Source organism: Pipistrellus hanaki (assembly GCF_964339955.1).
Source record: "Pipistrellus hanaki genome assembly, chromosome: 11".
In the NCBI taxonomy this organism is placed as follows: domain Eukaryota; kingdom Metazoa; phylum Chordata; class Mammalia; order Chiroptera; family Vespertilionidae; genus Pipistrellus; species Pipistrellus hanaki.
The window spans coordinates 43998875-44020290 of record NC_140513.1 but is presented as its reverse complement, the minus strand read 5'-3'; the positions used below and the strand labels follow the sequence as shown (position 1 = coordinate 44020290).

Here is a 21416-nt window from a genome sequence, read left to right as displayed (position 1 = left end):
CCTCAAATAAGTGAGATCATGAAATATTTATCTTTCTCTGACTGGCTTATTTTGCTTAGCATAATGCTCTCCAGTTCCATCCATGCTGTTTCAAATGGTAAGAATTCCTTCTTTTTTACAGCAGCATAGTATTCCATTGTGTAGATGTGCCACAGTTTTTTAATCCACTCATCTGCTGATGGGCACTTAGGCTGTTTCCAAATCTTAGCTATGGCTAATATGTATGTCTTTAATAGAAATACTTAAAATCTTGAGCCAAAGTGGAGGGAGGAGGATAAAGAGAAAGATAATTTCAATTTCAAATGACAAGATTTGCTTGAAGAGATTTGTAGACACAGCCTTACATTTACATAATATATACATAATATGAAGTGGAATTGTTGGATCACCTGACAGTTCCATTTTTAACATTTTGAAGAACCTCCATACTTTTTCCTATAGTGATTGCACCAATTTACATTTTCTACCAAGGGTTTCCTTTTCTCCACACCCTCACTAACATTTTTTTTATTTCTTGTTTTTTTTAAAATAGCCATTCTAGCCCTAGCCAGTTTTGTTCAATGGTTAAAGCATTGGCCTGTGGACCACGAATTTTATTCTGGTCATGGGCATGGGCACATACCTTGGCCTGGTTTGTCACAGGAAGCAACTAATCAATGTGTCTCTCTCACATGGGTGTGTTTTTCTCTCAGTCTCTCTCCCTCCCTTCCATTCTCTCTAAAAATCGATGGGGGGAAAATATCCTCAGGTGAGGATTAACAAAACAAAACAAAAAAAAGAAAAATAAATATAATAGCCATTCTAACAGGTGTGAGGTGATAGCTCATTGTGGTTGTGATTTGCTTTTGTCTGATGAGTAGTGATGTTGAGTACCTTTTCATGTGCTTATTGGCCATCTGTATGTCTCCTTTGGAAAAATGTCTATTCAGATCTTCTGCCCATTTTTTTAAAACTTGGATTGTTTGCCATTGAGTTGTAAGAATTCTTTATATATTTTGCTTATTAGTTCACCTATCAGATATATGAGTTGCAAATATTTTCTCAGATGTAGTTAAGTTTATGTTTGAATTTTCTATTTTGTTTTATTGATCTATGTACTCATGTGCCAATACCATCTTATTATTATACTGGCTTTATAATGTCTTATTAACTGATAGGCACATTTTCTTCTTTTTCAGGGCTTTCCCAGATATTCTTGTTTCTGCAGCCTTTTAAATGAACCATATAGGTTAACTCAAAGTGTTAAAAATATGGCTTTGTATTATTTTATTTTTGGGGGGGCAGTTTTGCACCTTCTTTTTAACTTTAGGTTCAAAGGAGAAGACATAAAAGAGTTACATGATATTCACTGGTGATAATTAAGGGGACTGATGAGGGAAATCTCTGGGATTAGATAAAAAGTAAAAAAAAAAAAATAGACACAAACTTCTTTTTAAGATGTTATTGAATAGTTAACAGTTAATATTTACCACCACAACAATAATAATCGGTTCTCTCTGGTCTTCTGTGCTTGGAGACTGTGCCCTTAGGATTCTGTAAAAAATGAAATTTACCTGAAAATCCAAAGGTATGTTATTCTAGATGCAAAAATAGACAGGCTCAATAAGTTTGACCTCTGCAAAAACACACACACACACAAATACAAACACACACAAACAAAAAAACCACAAACAAGGCTAGGACATAACTAACACTGTGACTTGATTTTACTTTAACTTCAAACCATCCAACAGGGTTCTTTTGGCCTCTGAGTTTTTTTTGTTTGTTTGTGGTTTTTTTTAAAATATATTTTATTGATTTTTTACAGAGAGGAAGGGAGAGAGATAGAGAGCTAGAAACATCGATGAGAGAGAGTCATCGTGCAGCTGCCTCTTACATACCCCCCACTGGGGATATGCCCGCAACCAAGGTACATGCCCCTGACCGGAATCAAACCCGGGACCCTTCAGTCCGAAGGCCAACGCTCTATCCACTGAGCCAAACCAGTTTCGGCTGGCTTCTGAGTTTGTAAGATTTGGCCTTGTACGTTTTTATTCCGTCCTCCTCTGTTTTGTTCCCCCACTCTTGTCCAAACCTTCTCTTTCTTTTCCCCCTAATAGCCTTCTTCTGGACAATTTGAATCCTCCTCCCAGAAGCTTTCTCTCGGAGAAAGCATTTTCTGTATTTCATGTAACATTGTTTTAAAATCACTAATTCAGTTGCTGAATAGGTATGGGATTTTGGTCAAAACTATCCTCGTATTTTTTTCATCTATACATTGTAAATGAAAAATAATCTATTTCATAGGTTTCTATGGGTTTTATTCTGTACTTCACAGCTCCAAATAATTGTCAGTCAGGCCTCAGTCCTACCTATCAGGAGAATTTGACTAATTTAATCACTCCCCTAAAACACATTCTTTTTTTCTTTTTTCAAAAAATGTATTTTATTGATTTTTTACAGAGAGGAAGAGAGAGGGATAGAGAGTTAGAAACATTGATGAGAGAGAATCATCAATCAGCTGCCTCCTGCACACCCCACACTGGGGATGTGCTGCAACCAAGGTACACGCCCTTGACCGGAATCGAACCCGGGACCCTTGGGTCCGCAGGCCGACGCTCTATCCACTGAGCCAAACCAGTCTCCGCCTAAAACACATTCTTCAACTGATGTCTCTGATACCTCATTCAACCACTTTTCTTCCTAATTAACTTGCTTCTCCTGTCCTACTCTTTCAATGTTTCCTCCTTATCCCCTAAATATTGGAGAACCTCAGAAGTCAGATTTCAGACCTTTCTCATTTAAACTCATTCTTCAGTAAGATATGTACACAGATAATAATTTAATAAAAAAAATAAAAAGGAATAAAAAGAATAGCAAAAATTAAAAATAATAAACTCATTCTTTAAGTGAGTTTCTACAACCCTATACATGTAAATATCCCAACAACTCCCAAATTTTATATCTCCCACCTGGACCTCTACTATGCACTTAAAATGTGTACATCTAACTGCTTTCCTATCAACTCCCTCTGGATGTCCCGAAGGTATCTCCATCTTAACTGACTCCTCACTAACTCTGATATTCTTCCCCAACCCTGTTTCCCCTGCCGTCTTCCCAATCTTAGGTAACGACAATTCTGCTCCAGTAGCTCAGGGAAACATTCTTTCTCTGCCCTCCAGCCCACCTGCCCCTGGGTTCGCTCCTGGGGCCACCATGGCAGCCCAGCTGGGCTGGCTGGAGTGACTCGGACGGCTGGGCTGCTCTCTACCAGGTCATCTCAGGCGTCTTCAGATCCCGGCTTCTTCGTGATTCCTGGAGGGCAAGTTCCACCAGACAAGCACTTCTTACATCTCTTCTCGATTCGCAGTTTCTAATGTATTCGTTTGAATTCAGTGTCTTTACTATTTGGAGCAAGTTAAGTACTGAAGAACACGGATGGTGAAATAACTGTGCTGGGCACAGTTTGGCAGCTCCTTACTCGTTCGTAATCAACAAATTTTAGCCAAGCTTCAGTTAGTTGGCATTCTGTGAGGGCCGTAGACGTGACCACAGCACCCCGCGTTTCCTCCCAGTGACAGGATGATTCTTCGGCTATTTTTGTCTTGTGCCAACATTTTTTTTCCAACCCGAATTTCCTCAGGATTTGCTTTCAGGTCTCTGTGGTAGCGAAAACCACAAATGTTCCCAGCTTTGGAGATTAGAAGTACTGTCCCTATTCCTTTAGTTTTTTCCAGTGTTTTGCAACTTGTACTTTTCCAGACCTTTTCATTCTTTGATTGGTTCTTTTTCTTAAATTTTCTAATCTTTTCAAGTTCTTTTTCTTAATCCCTTACTTTCCTTGGATTTTTTTAAAGTATATTTTTATTGATTGTAAGAGAGAGGGAGAGAGAGTTAGAAACATCGATGAGAATCATCAATCAGCTGCCTCTTGCACACCCCCTACTGGGGATGTGCCCGCAACCAAGGTACATGCCCTTGACCAGAATCGAACCCGGGACCTTTCAGTCCGCAGGCTGACGCTCTATCCACGGAGCCAAACCGGCTTCAGCTCCTTGGATTCTTTTGATGTCCTTTTTCTATGCCAAATGAATGTTTAATTTATTTATTTTCTTTCCTTCTTGTAATGAATATATATGAGCTGTTACATTTTTTTTCCCTGTGTATTGCACTGTCTACATATTAAATCCATTCACCCAGCTCCGATTCACCAGTGAGCACTCTTTCCTTTTACCATTCCTCTCTGAAATAATTTCTCTCTTTGAAAGTAACATTCCTGGGCTACTCATTCGGCAACCTCTGTGGAGTATGGCACTGGGTTCTGCCTTAGCATAGTGTCCTGGCGCGCATAAGTGACAATAATGATGAATAACCTTTATTGAGCTGTTACCCTTTATACTTTACACACATTTTAACAACTTAGTACTGATCTTCCATGGCCTTTTCACAGAGGAAATGTGTACTGGAAGTCTATCCTGTGTTTCTATTCCTGAAACATGCCAAACCTTCGGTTTTAGGGCCTTTCCCCCTTACCTCTGTTGCTGTCCTTCCATCTTCTAATTCAGGACTCAGAGCAAATGTCACTTCTTCCAAGCCTGGGATGGATCTAAAACAGCCCGCTCCCCCAACACTTTCACACATTTATTTTGTTCATTGCACTAACTCATATTCTCTTGCTCATTTATTCTTTTCCTGGTTATAATCTGCTTGCCTTCCCCGCTAGACTTGAACCTCCAAGGAGCAGAAATTTTGTCTTGGGCACCACAGCATTTCCAAGGCCCTTAGAACAATAGCTGGCGCGTAATAACCACTGAATATATATGTATTTGTGGAATCCACGCATTGCCAAAGGCAAACAACAGAGTGGCAGCGAGTTCTTTGAGGCTGTGTTAAGTGCAGCAGCTACTTTTGAATTCGAAGCTGTGAAAGTATGACTTCTATGAGAATCACCCCTCGATACATGTGTGGCTTAAGGCGCCTCGCTCCATTTCAACTGGGTTTCCTCCCTGTGAAATGAGGAGGAAGGCCCTTGTCGCTTATTTTCATCTATTTGGGATTCTTTACACAGAAAAAAACAAAACAAAAAAAAAAAAACGTACCTTAAAAACCAGGATGAGCCGAAACCGGTTTGGCTCAGTGGATAGAGCGTTGGCCTGCGGACTGAAAGGTCCCAGGTTCGATTCTGGTCAAGGGCATGTACCTTGGTTGCGGGCACATCCCCAGTAGGGGGTGTGCAGGAGGCAGCTGATGGATGTTTCTCTCTCATTGATGTTTTTAGCTCTCTATCACTCTCCCTTCCTCTCTGTGAAAAACCAATAAAATATATATTAAAAAACAAACAAAAACAACCAGGTCGAGCAAGAGAGGAGGAGCAGGTGCTTTTAAGGTAGCTCAGCAGCAAAGATGGGCGCGGGGGGAGAGAGGGCAGAGGAGTGGAGCAGAGTGCAATGACTGTTGAGGAGCAGAGGCGAGTCCGGGGACTCTGAGAGCGGAGGGGCAAGAGTGGGGGTGAGGCTGGGCACAGAGGTGGGGAGAAGGGGGTGCAGAATGGGGAAGGCACAGGGGTGGGGGGGAAAGGAGAGGCATCTATCCAGCTGGGGTGGGCAGGAACGCACCTGGCGAGGGTGAGAGGAGAGGGGCGGGTAGAAGATGCTGGGGGTGCGGTGGCATCCAGCACCCACCCTGCGCGGAGGGACGGCCAGAGACAGGGCGGGACGCACGCGCAGGGGTTGCCAAGAGCGCCACCCACCGGGCAGGCCGGGGCGGGGCGCGGCAGGAGGAGAGGGCGGGTCTGCGGGACGGGTGGCGACTTGGGGTGGCCCAGGAGGCCTGGAGGGGGCCCGGGCGGTGGCGGACGGCGCAGTGGGCGCGGAGGGGCGGCCGGGGGACCAGACGGAAGTGGGTGGAGCGGGGTGCGGAGGGCGCAGGTGGGCGCGGCGGGCGGCGGGGCGGGCCGGGCGTGGGAAGCGGCGCCCGGGTCAGCGCGGGGCGGGCGCAGCGGGGCCGGCCGGCCGCGGGAGGGGCGCCCGGTGCCCGCCGCCACTTCCGGGAGCGCCGGGCCGCGCCGCCGGTTGTGCTGTCAGCGCCGCGGGCCGCGGGGCCGGACAATCGGGGGCCCGTGCCCTCCCGGCGCCATGGGGGCGCCCGCGCGGCTGCTGCGCGCAGTGATCCTGGGGGCGCCGGGCTCCGGCAAGGGCACCGTGTCGTCGCGCATCACCCAGCACTTCGAGCTCAAGCACCTCTCCAGCGGGGACCTGCTCCGCGGCAACATGCTGCGAGGCACAGGTGGGGCCGCGGGGCGCGGGCCCGGGCCGGTGTGGGATTTGGGGGGCTGGTGGGGGGTGGGGGGTGCGCGTGCGGGCGCAGCGTGTGGTCAGCTGCAGGCGGGCTAGGGGGAAAGGAACGAAGAAGTTGGGAGAAGTAAAAGTTCAGAGGGAACCCTTTGGGGGGCAGGTCCAGCCCCGGTCGCAGCTGCTCCTAAGAGTCCATCGAACTGGGGCTTATTCTCCACGTGCCCTTGCGTCTAAAACACCTTCCTTCCTCCCTCCCTCCCTTCCTTCCTTCCTCCCTTCCTTCCTTCCTCCCTTCCTTCTGACTCCTTCCTTCTATTTTCTCTTCTCCTCTCCTCTCCTCTTCTCTTCTCTTCTCTTCTCTTCTCTTCTCTTCTCTTCTCTTCTCTTCTCTTCTCTTCTCTTCTCTTCTCTTCTCTTCTCTTCTCTTCTCTTCTCTTCTCTTCTCTTCTCTTCTCTTCTCTTTCTTGGTTAACTCAATGGGATTTTTCTGATTCTGACCTTTGCCCCATAATCTGAAGGCAGAGCACTCTTTGCCCTGATTGCAGTCACACAGTTGGCATACATCTTGGATACCCCAGAGATTTTTTATAGGCACAAAAGCTATTCATGTGAGTGGTAATCTGAAAGATTGTTTTGTTCTCATGTCAAAATAAGTTTTTATAACTCAGCACGAAATCCTGTGCAAAACAACAACAAACTGTACAGTTGACAACGAATCGATTTTATGTAAATTATAGCTTAAGAAGGCTGTTTTCCAAAAGTCAACATCGGGGTGAAGTGGGTTCCCCCCTCCCTTCCCCTCAAAAGTGCTGATCTTTATTTTCCAAAATAGAACTCATTTTGAAGCTCATTAAAAAAAAAAAAAAAAAAAAAATTACAGCCATGGCTGGTTTGGCTCAGTAGGTAGAGCGTGGGCCTTGGGACTGAAGGGTCCCGGCTTCCATTCTAGTCAAGGGCACATGCCCAGGCCCTGGGCTCCATCCCCAGTGGGGTGTGTGCAGGAGGCAGCAGATCACTGATTCTCTCTCATCATTGATATTTCTCTCTCTCTCTCTCCCTCTCCCTTCCTCTCTGAAATCAATACAAATATATTAAAAAATAAATTACAGAAGTAATGCCTGCACAAGGTTAAAAAAAAAGGGGGGGGGTAGGGATTAGAAACAGGATAGAAGCCTGGCCATGGGGAGGGGACATGGGTGGTTGGCCAGCCTGCCTGCTGGTCGAACTCCTGGTGGAAGGGACAATTTGCATACTAGCCTTTTATTATATAGGAAATACACCAAGTGGACAGATTATTATGTGTTCAGAGATCATAATAATCTGACCACTCAGTATATATGTATTCTGTACCAGTGTGTTTTCATTTTATGTCTGGATTATCTTTCCACATGACAACATAGACATCTCTTTCATCCTTTAAGGATCTATTTGCGGAATCTACTATAATTTATTTAATGGATCCCCTATTGATGAACATGTAGAATATTTCTAAGTGGGATTTGTTTGTTTAAAAATACTGACATTTAAATTAAAAAAAAAAAACAACCACTCCAGGGTTTTCAGTTTGTGTCTTGGACTTCAGTTCAGCTGGTGAATTACTACTTTTATTTATCTTTTCTTTACATGGATCTTTTTTCTTTTTTCTTTTTAAAAAAAGGTCATACAGTATTTTGTAGTTAATTCTACTTCTTCAAACGATTAAATTGCTTGGCTCCCTATGTGTTCTTGATGCAACATTCTGAAGTAGTTATGTAACAATAAGCAGTCTCCAGGACTGCCCCCAGTTGGAAAGGAGTAAAGAGAATCCTTAAGCAACTTGTTGAAAAATAAGTCAGCATTGACACATAACTGCAGTTAAAGAACATCTTCAGTGGAGTTAAGGATATGTTAATTTGTGAAAGCACAAAACGGTAAAAGAGATAAAGCGAATAAGTAAACGTTTTAAAACTCAAAAACAATGTTCTTTGTTTGTCCTTAACCTCCCTGACCCACCTCCTGTCCTCCTTCCGGCTCCACATGAAGAGAGAGGCGAGAGGGAGGGAGGAGAGGATCACTAGGAGAGATGTTGTGCTTACCTCAGGCATCTGTTTTCTCTGGAGTCTTTTCAGGGAATTCTTTAACAAGGAAAACAGAAAGTGGAGTTTAGGGAGGTATCATGAGATTATTATTACAGGTGTTTTGTTTCTCAGCACCAAGAACATATTCTCAATAAATATTTGTGAATGGATTGGATATTTCCCAGACACAAAAGAGAGATGCAATCATTTATTAAAAAAAATAAAATACTGTTTTGGTCCAGCGGTGTGGCTCAGTGGTTGGGTGTCGGCCTATGAACCAGGAGGTCACGGTTCCATTCCCGGTCAGGGCACAGCCAATCAATGATTCTCTCTCTATCATTGATGTTTCTCTCTTTCTCCCTCTTCCTTCCTTTCTGAAATCGATTTTTAAAAAAAATACTCTTTTTGCTGTTGCTCAGAAGGTTAAGTGCCAGGTTCCATGCACTGAGAGGTCGCTGGTTTGATTCTTTAAAGTGGCTCAGCCTTTTAATTTAATAAGCCATCATGTTCATGAAATTAAAGGTTTGTTTTACCAGTTATTTTTTTAAATACACTTTGAAATGAAATTTTTATTGGTTTTTAAATTAGAATTTTATTTTCATTTGAGACAATATTTTTTTCTATCTAAAATTATCTCATGAATCTCAATGTAGTAAATGCTGCATGGAAAGTGTAATTTAATTGGCACCCGAGCGACCTGGGTGTTCACCTTTGTCCCCAGTAACTGCTATGTTTTATCGAGCAAGTTCTTTTACCTCTCCTGAACTCAGTTCCCTCGTCTTTAAAGGACTAATGTCTAAGGGTCAAACTCCAGTTTCCTGACTCCAGGGCACAGCTATAAGCTACTCCAGGTTTGCTGCTGCCCACAGGTTGCCTCGTGTTTCCAGGTCCTACATCTGCTGGGATGATTTTAAACTTCAGCTATACGATACAGCCATGGGTTTTAAAATGCTCCCACGAAGTGGCGTTTGGAGAGTAAGTTAGTGCCATACCTCTATGTAGCACTATCTGATGGTACCATAGTTATAGAAATTCCACACTAGGGAATTTACTTGAAGGACATAGTAGAGATGTTGCCAAATATTCATGTACAAGGATGGTCATGACAGTGTCCTACCTAATAAAGAGGGAATATGCTAATTGACTGCCACGCCCCTCAGCCCTGCCAGGGTGGCAGGCACCCAGCAAGGCCAGGCCTGCCCCCAGGCGAGCCAGGCCCCTCCACACACCTGCCTCTGCAGTCCCCCAGTCCCCTCAGCCCCCCAGCCGCCCAGGGCTGCCCAAGGCTGAGGTAACCAGGGCTGGCTGAGGCTTGTGCTGCCAGCAGTGGCGGCAGCAGAGGTGTGATGGGGGTGTCACCTTCCCTTGATCGCCGGGTCACCTCTTGCCCCTGAGGGCTCCCAGACTGTGAGAGGGGGCAGGCCGGGCTGAGCGACCCTCCCCCGTCCATCCAGTACATGAATTTTCATGCACCAGGCTCTAGTTTATTATAGTAAAGAATGATTATAGTAAATGTCTGATAACAGGTAAATGTTTAAATTAATAATTGTGCAATCATTTTTTTTGTTGTTAATCCTTATTTGAGGCTATTTTTCCATTGATTTTTTTTAGGGAAAGTGTAAGAGGGAGGGAGGGGGAAAGAGAGAGAGAGAGAGAGAGAGAGAGAGAGAGAGAGAGAGAGAGAGAGAGAGAGATGGGAGAGACACATTGATTTGTTGCCTTCACTGGTGATCGAACCTGCAACCCAGGTACATGCCCTTGACCGAGAACTGAACCTGGGACCCTTTGGTGCATAGGCTGATGCTTTAACCACCGGGCCACACCGGCTAGGGCAATAATTGTGCAATTTTGATGAAACTGAATATTTTAAAGATTGTTTATTGATGTGTGAACATGCTCACAATAAATGAAGAAAAAAGGTATCAGCAATAATTTAGAATATAGCATAACTGCAAACACATAAATGCAGCAAAGAAGAAAATAATATAAGAAAAATCAGCAAAGGTTTCATTACAATTATTTCTAGGTGGTGAACTTACAGGGGATTTTAATTTTCTTTTAGAACATATTCATTATCCCCAAAAGAAACCTCATACTATTTAACGGTGACTCCCATTCCCACTTCACCCCATCCAACCTGTGCCACTGGCAACACTAATGTACTTTCTGTCTCAGTTTTCTTACTCGAACATTTCATGCACATGGCCTCATACAATACATGTTCTTTCATGTGTGGGATTTTTTTTTTCCACTTAGCATGTTTCCCAGGCTTACTATGTTGTAATGTGTATTGATACTTAATTCCTTTTTATTGCTGAATAATATTCCGTTGAATGGATAGACTACGTTTTGTTTACCCTTTGACTTATGGACATCTGGATTCTTTTGCCCCTTTCTGTTATTTTGTGGGTGCGCTAAAGTTTGTTTAAATAGCTTAAAGAGCGTTTTTTCAAAAGATGAACCTGATGATAAAATGCATTCTCCAAGAAAGCAGGCTTTTGCTAGAATTCCTGGGCATCAAGGCAGCTCATTTCTCCATCTATCCGTCTATGGATTCATCAAGCACCTAATGCACATGTGTCAAACACAAGGCCCGCGGGCCAAATCCAGCCCGCCAGGCCTTGCAATGTGGCCCGCACTGCGCTGTCATCACTGCACTCCGCTGTAGGTTTATGACATTGTCAGTTTATGACTGTTCAGTAAACCATTCGGCCCGCGATTTAGGCTGGATTTTAGATTTTGGCCCCTTCTTTGATTGAGTTCGACACCCCTAAAATGTATGCTAGGTGCTTGGAGAAACAGAGACAAGTATATTTCACTTCAAGCATGTCAAACTCGAGGCTGCACTGAGAAGATGCTTGGGGATGCTCACAATTGGAATGTGGGCACGGGAGACAAGTGTCCGTGTGTGTTAGTCTTCTCGGTTTGCCATAAGAGAATACTATCGACGAGATGGCTTCGGCAACAGAAGTGTATTTCCTCATAGTTGTGGAGGCTGGACGTCCAAGATCAAAGTGCTGACGGGGTTAGTTTCTGGGGTAGCCTTCCTTCATGGCTTGCGAAGGGCTGCCTTCTCGCTGGGTCCTCATGTGACTTTTCCTCCGCTGCATCCTTTCTGGGTGTCTCTTCCTCTTCTTGTAAAGACAGCAGTCAGATTGGGTGAAAGCCCCGCATTCAGGAACTCATTTAACCTTAATTGTTCCCTTAGAGGCCCCCTCTAAATACAGCTACATTGGAGGTTAGGGCTTCCACATATGGATCGAGAGGGGCACAGTGTGATCCATAATAATACATAAACAGCTCGTTTCAGCAGCAGCGTGATAGTGCTCCCGTGGAGACAAGTCTGCCCCATGGAAGTCCAAAGGAGGAACTTCCGGTTGCGTACGAGGTTGGAGGTTCGCGTTGAAAGTCCCTGTAAGGGTGTATCTTGAAGGATGGGAAGAGCTTACCAGGCAGCAGAGAAGAGACAGAGGCATACGCAGAGGCATACGCAGAGGCTAAGCGGACCCAGGGGATGCAGAGCTCTCTGCGAGGGGCATGGCTTGTGTGTTTGGTGGACATGGTGGGGAGAAAGGAGGGGGAGAGAGACATTCAAGCCAGACCCAGGGCCTTCGTACAGTTCTTGAGTTCCATTTCTATCCTGATGCAGACTGGGAAGCGGGGAGGAGTATAGAACTGGGATGGGAGCTCTCTCTAGGTCAGTGGTTCTCAACCTTCCTAATGCCGCGACCCTTTTATTGGGGGTCACCACAACTGTTCCTCATGTTGTGGTGAATCCCCAACCATAAGATTATTTCCGTTGCTACTTCATAACTGTAATTTTGCTACTGTTAATGAATCATAATGTAAATATGATTTACCTAAGACCATCGGCCTTCCTTCCCTTGGCTGCCGGCACCGGTTTTCCTCCGGCACCGGGGACCCAGGCCTTCACTCTGGCCACAGCGGAAAAGCCACGCCTCGAGGCCAGGCTTCTCCGCTCCGGCTGCAGTGAGGCTCGGCTTCTCCGCTCCAGCCGCAGCAAAGAAGCCAAGTCATCTTCAGTCTTCACTTGGGCTGGAGCCTTCAGTCTTCGCTCCGTGTCTGTGTATGCAAATTAACCCTCCATCTCTATTGGGTTAATTTGCATACGCACTTCTGGTTGTCTGGTGGGTGTTGTAGAGGTACAGTCAATTTGCATATTTCTCTTTTATTGGTGTAGATAATCTTGTGAAATATCTCGTGCATGAGGGCATTACACTTGTTTATGCATGGTTAGAAGAATAAAATGAATGCCCATTTACCCCAGGCAGAAAAACAGCACTTTTGGGGCCTCCCACTCTAACTCTCCAGTCATATCTCCTTCCTTTCCCCAGAGGGAACCACTGTGTTGACTTGAGTCTTTATTATTTGAGAAAGGTTTGTGTAAATCTTTGACAGGGTGTAAACCTATCATTTGTCTCATTCCCTGTCATTCTGATAGTTTTGTTTTCTTTTGACATGTTTTTTCATCTTTAACATATACTTTTATTGATTTCAGAGAGGAAGGGAGAGGGAGAGAGAGAAACATCAATGATGAGAATCATTGACTGGCTGCCTCCTGCATGCCCCCTACTGGGGATGGAGCCCACAACCTAGGCATGTGCCCTTGACTGGAATCGAACCTGGGACCCGTTAGCCCACAGGCCGACACTCTTATCCACTGAGCCAAACTGTCTAGGGCTCTTTTGACATGTTTTAAAAATAAACTTTTATGTACTTGCTAAAAGTAATTTTGGCAGGAACCAGGCTAATTCTCTGTAGCCCTTGGCACATGTAAAAAGCAACTGCTATTCACAGGCTGGCCAGGCCCTCCTTTGTTCTCCATGGCTAACCAAACAAATTGCCTATTTATTTATTTTTCCAAACAAATTCAGACATGAGATGTGGTTGGTTTGGATAATATTATAAGAATGACCAAAGTTTAAAAGGAGATGTAGAATTAAAAATGGCCACTGGGCTACGGTGTAAGAGTTCTTTAGGTATTCTAGATACAAGTTCTTTATCAGATCCATGTTTATAAAAACGCTCTTCCATTCAAGTGGGTTGTCTTTTCACTGATGTGATCGTTGCTGATTTGCTTTCCCCCCTCATTCTGCTGTAGAAATTGGTGTGTTAGCCAAGACTTTCATTGAACAAGGGAAGCTCATCCCCGATGATATCATGACTCGGCTGGCCTTGAATGAGCTGAAAAACCTCACCCAGTACAACTGGCTATTGGATGGTAAGTGATGTGTCACGAGCATTTCAGCGGCCCAGCATGGGTGTGGGCGGCAGAACGAGCATTTCCTGGGCTGCAGAGACCTCCTGGATGGTGGGCAGAGAGCCCGAGTTCCGCCACTGCTCACCCTGAGGCCTGGGCCAGTTGCCTTCTCTGGGCCTGCTTCTTCATCCGCATGGGAGGGCTGTGGACTGCATGATTCCTAAGGCCCCTGCAGATGTGCCCTTAGTTCCTTACCCTCTTTTGAGAATATTTTATGGCAAGGAGGATTACCACACAGGAAACCTGGAGGGTGACTTAAAATCAACTGTAAACCGGCAGAGGTGTGGCTGAATGGGTTGATTTTTAGGGGGTGGAGGGGAGAGAGGGAGGGAGGGAGGGAAGAAGAGAGAGAGAGAGAGATTGAGATTTTGAGCAATGGGCACACATGATCACAGAGGCTGACAAGTCTTAGGGTGAGCTGGTAAGCTGGGGGTGCAGGGGGGCTTCCAGTCTGAAGGCCAGCAGGATGGAGCCCCAGGAGGAGCTGTGCCAGTGTGAGTCAGAAGGCAGAAGAAAGCCCACGTCCCAGCTCCACGGCAGATGGTGCTCCCCTCGATCCAGGGTGAGGGTCAGCCCTTGTGTTATATCCAGACCCTCAGTGGATTAGATGAGGCCCACCTACCTTAGGGAGAAGAATCTTCTTTACTCAGCCTACTGATTTACATGTTACTCTCATCCAAAGCTCTCTCACAGACACACCCAAAACAATGTTTAACCAAATAGCTGGGCGCCCTGTGGCCCAATCAAGTCAACACACGAAGTTATCACAGTTGCCCTACAGCTGTGACCTGCTTGGCTGGTGTTACTGCTTCTGTTCAGATTGCTCAACGTTCATTAATTCTCTTCCTTCTTCCCTCCCTTCCCTCCCTTTCTTCACGTGTGTGTGTGTGTGTGTGTGTGTGTGTGTGTGTGTGTAAAGGTTTCCCAAGGACTCTTCCTCAGGCAGAAGCCCTGGATAAAGTTTATAAGATAGACACCGTGATTAATCTGAAGGTGCCCTTTGAGATCGTTAAGCAGCGCCTCACAGCTCGCTGGATTCATGCAAACAGCGGCCGAGTCTACAACATCGATTTCAACCCTCCCAAACGTGTGGTGAGTAGTTGTGATGGAACTGGCCTTCCACAGCGCAGTCTCCGAGTCCCCTTGCTCTCACAGGCAGAGGTTTTATGACCTTGGAAAACCCTTCCTGCCCCAAACTCCTAAGGGTACAGCCTCAGGTTCTGGTGTGGTCCTTGTCTGGTCCACTCAGTTCGTTAGCAGAGGCGTCCCAGGAGTGACAGAGGTTTGTTATTCCTTCGAAAGCATTTATTGACTTTCTACTCTGTGCCAGGGGCTGTGTTTGGAGTTGGGGCAATAGGGGTTAGCAACACCTTGGCTTATTTAGGTCAACATAAGAACGCCCAAACCTATAGAGAATTTCTGTAAAAAATCGACACAAACAGGATACGCCTGGAAACAAGATCCCAACAGACTGAGAAAAATGCTCCCCAGAATCGCAGGTGACAGCTTCTTTCAAGGAGGGAACATCAGGAAGATGACAAGAAGGTGGGGATTGGATTACAGGATGGTTAACAAGATTATATGCTCTCTTGAGGGTGGCTATCAGGGATCTGAGTCATTGCAAAGGTGTGTCACCTAGATGCTCAGAAACAATGGACAGGGCTTACTTACAGCAAAGATAAACCTTTTCCTAAAGAAGTTATATGCCCAGGGCATGACTACCCACTGTGACCTGCCCAGTTAGGAGTTTATGATCCGGTCACCCTGTGAGGGTACTTTTTGTAAGACCCCTTTTTCATCCACGACATGAAATGATTTTTGAGGCTGCTTTGAAAACCGTTTAACTCTAAGGAGAAGGGGACTGACATGGCTCTGTGCCGCAATGATCTGGGTTTGGATTTTATTCTGTTTATTTAAAAGTACATTTAAAAAATATATATTTTATTGTTTTTTTTACAGAGAGGAAGAGGGATAGAGAGTTAGAAACATCGATGAGAGAAAAACATCAATCAGCTGCCTCTTGCACACCCCCTACTGGGGATGTGCCCTCAACCAAGGTACATGCCCTTGACCGGAATCGAACCTGGGACCTTTCAGTCCGCTCTATCCACTGAGCTAAACCAATTTCAGTTAAAAGTACATTTGTGTGCTTGGTGTTTGCATAGATAAGAAATCTGTTAAAAAAAAAAATCCTGTAACTGCTTATAAAAATGTTTGATAGCAGCGTGCCCTGACTCCCATGTAGGGCCTCGACGACCTGACCGGGGAGCCCCTTGTGCAGCGGGAGGACGATAAACCGGAGACGGTGGCCAAGAGGCTGAAGGCTTACGAAGCTCTGACAGAGCCAGTCCTGGAATACTACCAGTGAGTCTGTCGCTTTTCAGAACTTCTCTGCAGCATCAAGCACTAAGGCAGTTTTCCATCATCCATAGCTTTACAGCTAACATGTTAAAACATCAGAAGATCCAGTTCAAATTGAATTAGACCATAAAGGCAGTGCGTTAGCATGTGTAATAGAGAAGTCCAGATGGTAGGCTGGGCTTCCGTCATGCTTCAGTTTGATTCGTTTTGCCATTCTCAGCTTTGTGTCGACTTGGACAGGTGTCAGGAACAGCCCTTTCCTGCAGGGCTGAGGGGTCACCTTTTTCCAGCGAACACAAGCCCTAAGTGTCACGCAGACTGAACCCATGGGAACAGCCACTGTGGTCAGAGAATGCCCTGCACGAACTGTTGGAGGCAGGGATTTCTGCCCATCCCTAAAGCAGTCACTGGGGTGGGAGTGACTGGTCCACACCTGGAGCTGGGAGTGGGTCCGTCTCACCCAGATTCTGCTGTCTGGTGGAGGGAGGGCTGGAATGAATGCTGGGGAAGCAACCCTAATAAGATCCACTTCCTGAGCTTATAGGACAGAAGACTCAAGTGGCAACCAATTCTCAGATCATTTATTTGGTTAATCATCTTTAAAAGCTTATATTCTTTTTTTTTTTTTTAATATGTGTTTATTGATTTCAGAAAGGAAGAGAGAGGGAGAGATAGAAACATCAGTGATAAGAGTGAATCATCAATTGGCTGTCTCCTGCATGCCCCACACTGGGGCTTGAGCCCACAACCCAGGCATGTGCCCTGACTGGGAATCAAACCGTTTGTTTCATAGGTTGATGCTCAACCACTGAGCCACACAGGCCTGGCTAAAAGCTTATATTTCTAACGTAGTTTTGTTTGCCCACAACAGAATATGGCATCTATACTAAATAATATTTAAATCTGGCTAAGAAATAATCCAGTTTCCTTACCCGTCCCCTCTCCTTTTATTCATTCACTTACTGAACAATGACACCGTTGTCAGGACAGAACAGTGTTGTGTTTAGGGCACAGACTCTGGAGCCAGACTAAGTTCAAATCCCAACTCCTCCTTTATTATCTTGGTCTTAACCTGTTTTCTTCTCTGCAGAATGGGGGAGAGAATAGAAGGTTGAAAGATTGAGTTCATATGTGTAACTCTCAGAATTATTTCTGACACGCAGCATTTTATAATGATCAGTTGTTATTGTTGTAATAGGGAAAGTATGCAGTGAAACTAAAATAATAGACTGCAAATTGTTTTAATAGATATTTCTGGAGGTTTAAATTATAAGGGAGTTGGCGATCCACTTTCTACAGTAGCTGTTACAGTAATTTTGTGATTTGTGTAAAGAGGCTGGCTCTGCAGATGGCCAGCACTGGGGCCCTGGGCAAGGGATTCAACCTCTATGCCACAATTTTTTCATTTGTAAAATCAGGGCATATTAAATAGTACCTCCTCTATAGGGTCATTAAGGGAATTAAGTGAGAGAATCCACATAAAGACTTATGGCAGCCCTGGCACTATTAAATCACTCAGTGCTAGCTATCATTTACCCTGCCCAAACCCAAGAAACTCTCACTCTCTGTCTGCGGGTGAAGCAGAGAGCTGGGTAAATAACATTTATCATAAAATGTGCTTATCCCAATCATGGACCTAATTCACATCAGTCTAAGCAAAAGGGAAATGTATTGGTCCTGTAACCAAAATGTCCAGAGGTGAATGCTGGGTCCAGCTTGTTCAGTGGGCTTGGGCTCCTCACTCTCGGCGCCATTTTCCTGTGTTGGCCACAACTTCAGGTGGGCTCTCCCTGCCTAAGTCCCTCAGCTCCTGCTTACCGCACTTAACCTCCTGCCAGTTCAGCTACCCCAGCAGAAGAGAGAGCCTCTTGGCCAACAGAAGTCCTAGAGTGGGCACTGATGAGCTCATCATGTCCATCCGTGAAGCTGGGAAGTGGGGACAATCTCACCGGAATCTTGTGACCATTTCTGTAAGCTAGGGGACACCACTGAAACCAAAACCCAGGTTTTCCAGTGCCCAGCCAAATGCCGCTCTTTTGTGATCATACAGACTTATACTTATGGAGACCCTACATCAACATTATCATCCTATCTAATAAAAGGGTAATATGCAAATTAACTGTCACTCTGTAACAAAATATGGCGGCGCCCAGTTCTCTCAGCCTCGCCAGAGTCCCCCAGTCCTGTGGGGCGGAGGGTGGCCGCTGAGAGCATGAGTGGCCTGGCGGAATGCTTGCTTCCTTGCTATGCCCGGAGCCAGAGTGGACACAGTCAGGGACGGGGGGCTGGCCCGCAGCCTCCGTGGCTGAGTACAGACCTGGAGAGGAGACGGAGGGCCCTCCTCTCACAGAAGCGGCACAGCTCCCTCCCTACCCCCACGGAAGCAACCAGGCTTCCTCCCGCCTCCTGCGGAAGCAGCGCAACTCTCACCCAGCTCCCATGGGTGCCGGCAGCTCGCTTCCGCCTCCCATGGAAGCTGTGTGACTCCCATTGGCGCACTGTATTCTCGCCAGCTCCCTTGGAAGCGGCGGGCAGCCTACAGCGCACGATATCACGTGATGGGCTACTAGTCTTATATAAAAAAAGGCTAATATGCAAATTGTCCCCTCAACTGGGAGTTTGACCAGGAGGTGCGGCCGGCCAGCCAACCACCCACGGCCCCTCCCCCTGACTGGCCCTCCCCACCCGAATGGGGTTGGGGTTGGCTGGTCAACCTCACAGCCGATTGGGCCAGGCCAGCCGGACCCCGCCCATGCATGAATTTCTGCACTGGGCTTCTAGTCTTTTAAGAATCACTTTGAAAAAGTTTATGAGGAAGACTCAGACTTGTGTTTTTTTTTTTTTGTTTTGTCACCTTTAGGAAAAAAGGAGTGTTGGAAACATTCGCAGGAACTGAAACCAACAAGATCTGGCCCCATGTATATGCCTTCCTACAAACAAAACTGCCACAAATAGACCAGAAGTCATCTGTTACTCCTTGAGGAAAAGCCCGTGTAACTAGTAAGATGAGCAGAAGCTCCTTGTCCTAAGACTCAGACATATATGAATTCTTCAGAAATTTTATTAGTTCATTTCTACTGATTTTATTCTGGAAATTAAGATGTGCCAAATGAGTCAGATTCTAAGATTTGTCTTTTGACATCATCTAGTATGTTTTATCCAGTTATCTTCAATAGGTGTGCAATTTTAAAACATCAAATATGTCTAATAAAACTTTTGAAAAGTCTTTTAGAGCATAACTAAAAGAGCAACTGGTTGCACTCTAACTTTTGTTCAGAAGATTAAGTGGTTAATAACATTTCCTTATTTTTCTGGAAAAGTAAAGAAAAAAAAATTCCATGTTATTTGGGAAAAGTCCCATCAGAGGCTTTTGCTTAGAGTGATGCCAGAAAAGCCTTACCTTGCTCCGTGGTACACTGTGTCTTATAAAATCCCAGAAAAAAAGCAACTGGATTTATAGATTAGTTGCAGGATGCAAATTCACTGCTGCCTCTACATGAAGAGATTTATAAACTAGCCATATATGTTGTACTTATTTTGTTGTAAATGTACCTTCAAGGTTACTCAGAATTTTCAATTTGCTATAAAAATGTATCAGCATATAGGAAAGTATTTATATGAGGAATTGACTTAAGTCCTGCAGAAAGACTGGAGTTGAATTTACAAAGGAAAGTGTAAAGACCTATGTTTTCAGATATTACTTTGGTTAAGAGATGTGCTTTTGGACCTACTTGCCAGTTTCTCTTTTTAATCAAAATGTCTGATCTGCCTTGATGAGTAACATTCAAGTACAAAAAAAAATAAAAATAAATAAAAAACCCACACCCATGGCACTAGGTAAAGCAAGCATGCGCTGTCATTGGGAAACAGATCACGCTTGTCTGGGGAAATTCCCTGGACAGATGTAGCAATCATAACTAACTGGTATGGCAACGAAAGGAATGCCGGGACAAGGAACTAACTGAGTTTGTTGAAGGAGTTTATTCCTAACATTCACTGCTATCCTATTTTAAGGGTAAAGAACTTTGCTGATGAGTGTCACCTAAGCAGCTGTTCTAAAAAATAAAAAATGTGATTCCTTACGGGGGCCACAAGGATGCATGCGTGTATGTACTGTGGTCTGGTAGGAGGAGTGGAGCAGTATCTTCAATGTATTCTGACTTTGCTTGGTGCCAAATCAAATGAAACAAGTCCTTGTACAAGCTGTTTTTAACAGAAAATATGTTTTATTCTAGGCACTTAAAATTCAACTGCCAATTAGTGGTTCTTATGTATTTTATGAGGAGGATAAAACTTTTTCCTTTCTTTTGATTTTTTTAAAAACTCAATTTGATCTTTCAAAATGGACCAAGGCTTTTTAAAAGGATTACAGCAAACAATCTGTTCTCTGTAAAACTTTCTATAATGTCTTATTTGAATGTTACTATTATGTGCTTTCTAAAAAATGTTGTGGGCTATTAAACTTATGAATTATCACCAGTTTACCAGGCATACATTAGTATTAAGGCATGGAACACAGTTCCAGTTTAGAACTGTGGGTATCACTTTGTCTTTGGTAGTTCACAGCACCCACTCCTTCCCACCTTCTGTTCTCATGCCCTGATGACTCACTGGCTTCTGAATTAGTGAGTGGTTTCTAATAACTCTTAAAACAGTACACAGTCTGCTTTCATTTCATGTTATACTTTGCCTCATGCTATAAAGAACTACAGTCATACTGGCCTTCTTGACACCCTTAGGAGATTTGGAATAAAAAACAGGCAGAAGAACATGGTTATGAAATAAGAACATGGTTATGAAATAAAGGACTCTTCTTCCCTATCACCATTCCCTCCCTCCTCCCAAAATACCAAACCCAAAGTTTTGCACATAGAGCCATTATTTTATTTTATATAAAACACTTGCATTATTGTTTTTTTCTTTATTAAAGCAAACAAAAAGAACTTGTTTTATGCTGAGTTAATATCATAGACCAGCAGTCACCACCAGGTGGATCCGCAGACCACTGGTGGTCCGTGAGGTAGACAGTTCTGATGAAGATTATCATTGCTGAGGATCGCATCTGCTAAAAAAAAATGATGCTGTAATGACATTATGATTTATGTACTATATGGAAATGTTTGGAGCTGAATGCCATTATTAGAGGCTACTATGTCTTAAAGGATAATGAGAACTGTACTTAACCCCATTACCCTATTTTCTGGAGTACCACAGTTATTTTGGTGCAACTTATATAAGCCAAGTGTGTTGTGAGAAACGAATATTGGCAGTTAATACATCAGAAAATTTATTCCTCAATTCCATTTGAAATAGGTTAAATACTTGCTTAAATTCCTAAACCCCAGCCCACAGCTAACATCCCCCCCCCCTCCCCAACACACACACAGCTATTCATAATGGCATTCCAGTAAAGTATTTGGATACTCATTGTGGCAAAGCTTACCT

General features: G+C 44.5%; 2 protein-coding genes across 4 annotated transcripts in view; one reads left to right on the top strand and one right to left on the bottom strand.

Annotated features, from left to right (window-relative positions):
• The window catches only part of CDC37L1 (cell division cycle 37 like 1, HSP90 cochaperone), a 51135-nt gene that overhangs the window by 4024 nt on the left and 25695 nt on the right, over positions 1-21416 (bottom strand). The window contains exon 7 of one of the 3 annotated variants that reach the window (XM_084899542.1): positions 1473-1533. In XM_084899542.1, the coding sequence (XP_084755668.1) occupies positions 1473-1533 (61 nt within the window). Of the gene's footprint in view, positions 1-1472; positions 1534-19778; positions 21037-21416 lie in introns of those variants that run through there. The other 2 variants (XM_084899543.1, XM_084899544.1) reach the window with 2 other exon arrangements.
• Positions 5931-20450, top strand: AK3 (adenylate kinase 3). Its single transcript, XM_084899566.1, has 5 exons — positions 5931-6264; positions 13452-13571; positions 14530-14702; positions 15856-15974; positions 18832-20450. The coding sequence occupies exons 1-5, from the start codon at positions 6114-6116 to the stop codon at positions 18950-18952; spliced, it is 684 nt and encodes a 227-aa protein (XP_084755692.1). The 5' UTR covers positions 5931-6113; the 3' UTR covers positions 18953-20450.

Bases quoted from the DNA above. Each gene is read 5' to 3' on its own strand.
- AK3 (XM_084899566.1), top strand. From the start codon at position 6,114: ATGGGGGCGCCCGCGCGGCTGCTGCGCGCAGTGATCCTGGGGGCGCCG. The intron at 13,572-14,529 runs GTAAGTGATGTG...GTGTGTGTAAAG, and splicing joins GTACAACTGGCTATTGGATG to GTTTCCCAAGGACTCTTCCT. The intron at 15,975-18,831 runs GTGAGTCTGTCG...TGTCACCTTTAG, and splicing joins CCAGTCCTGGAATACTACCA to GAAAAAAGGAGTGTTGGAAA.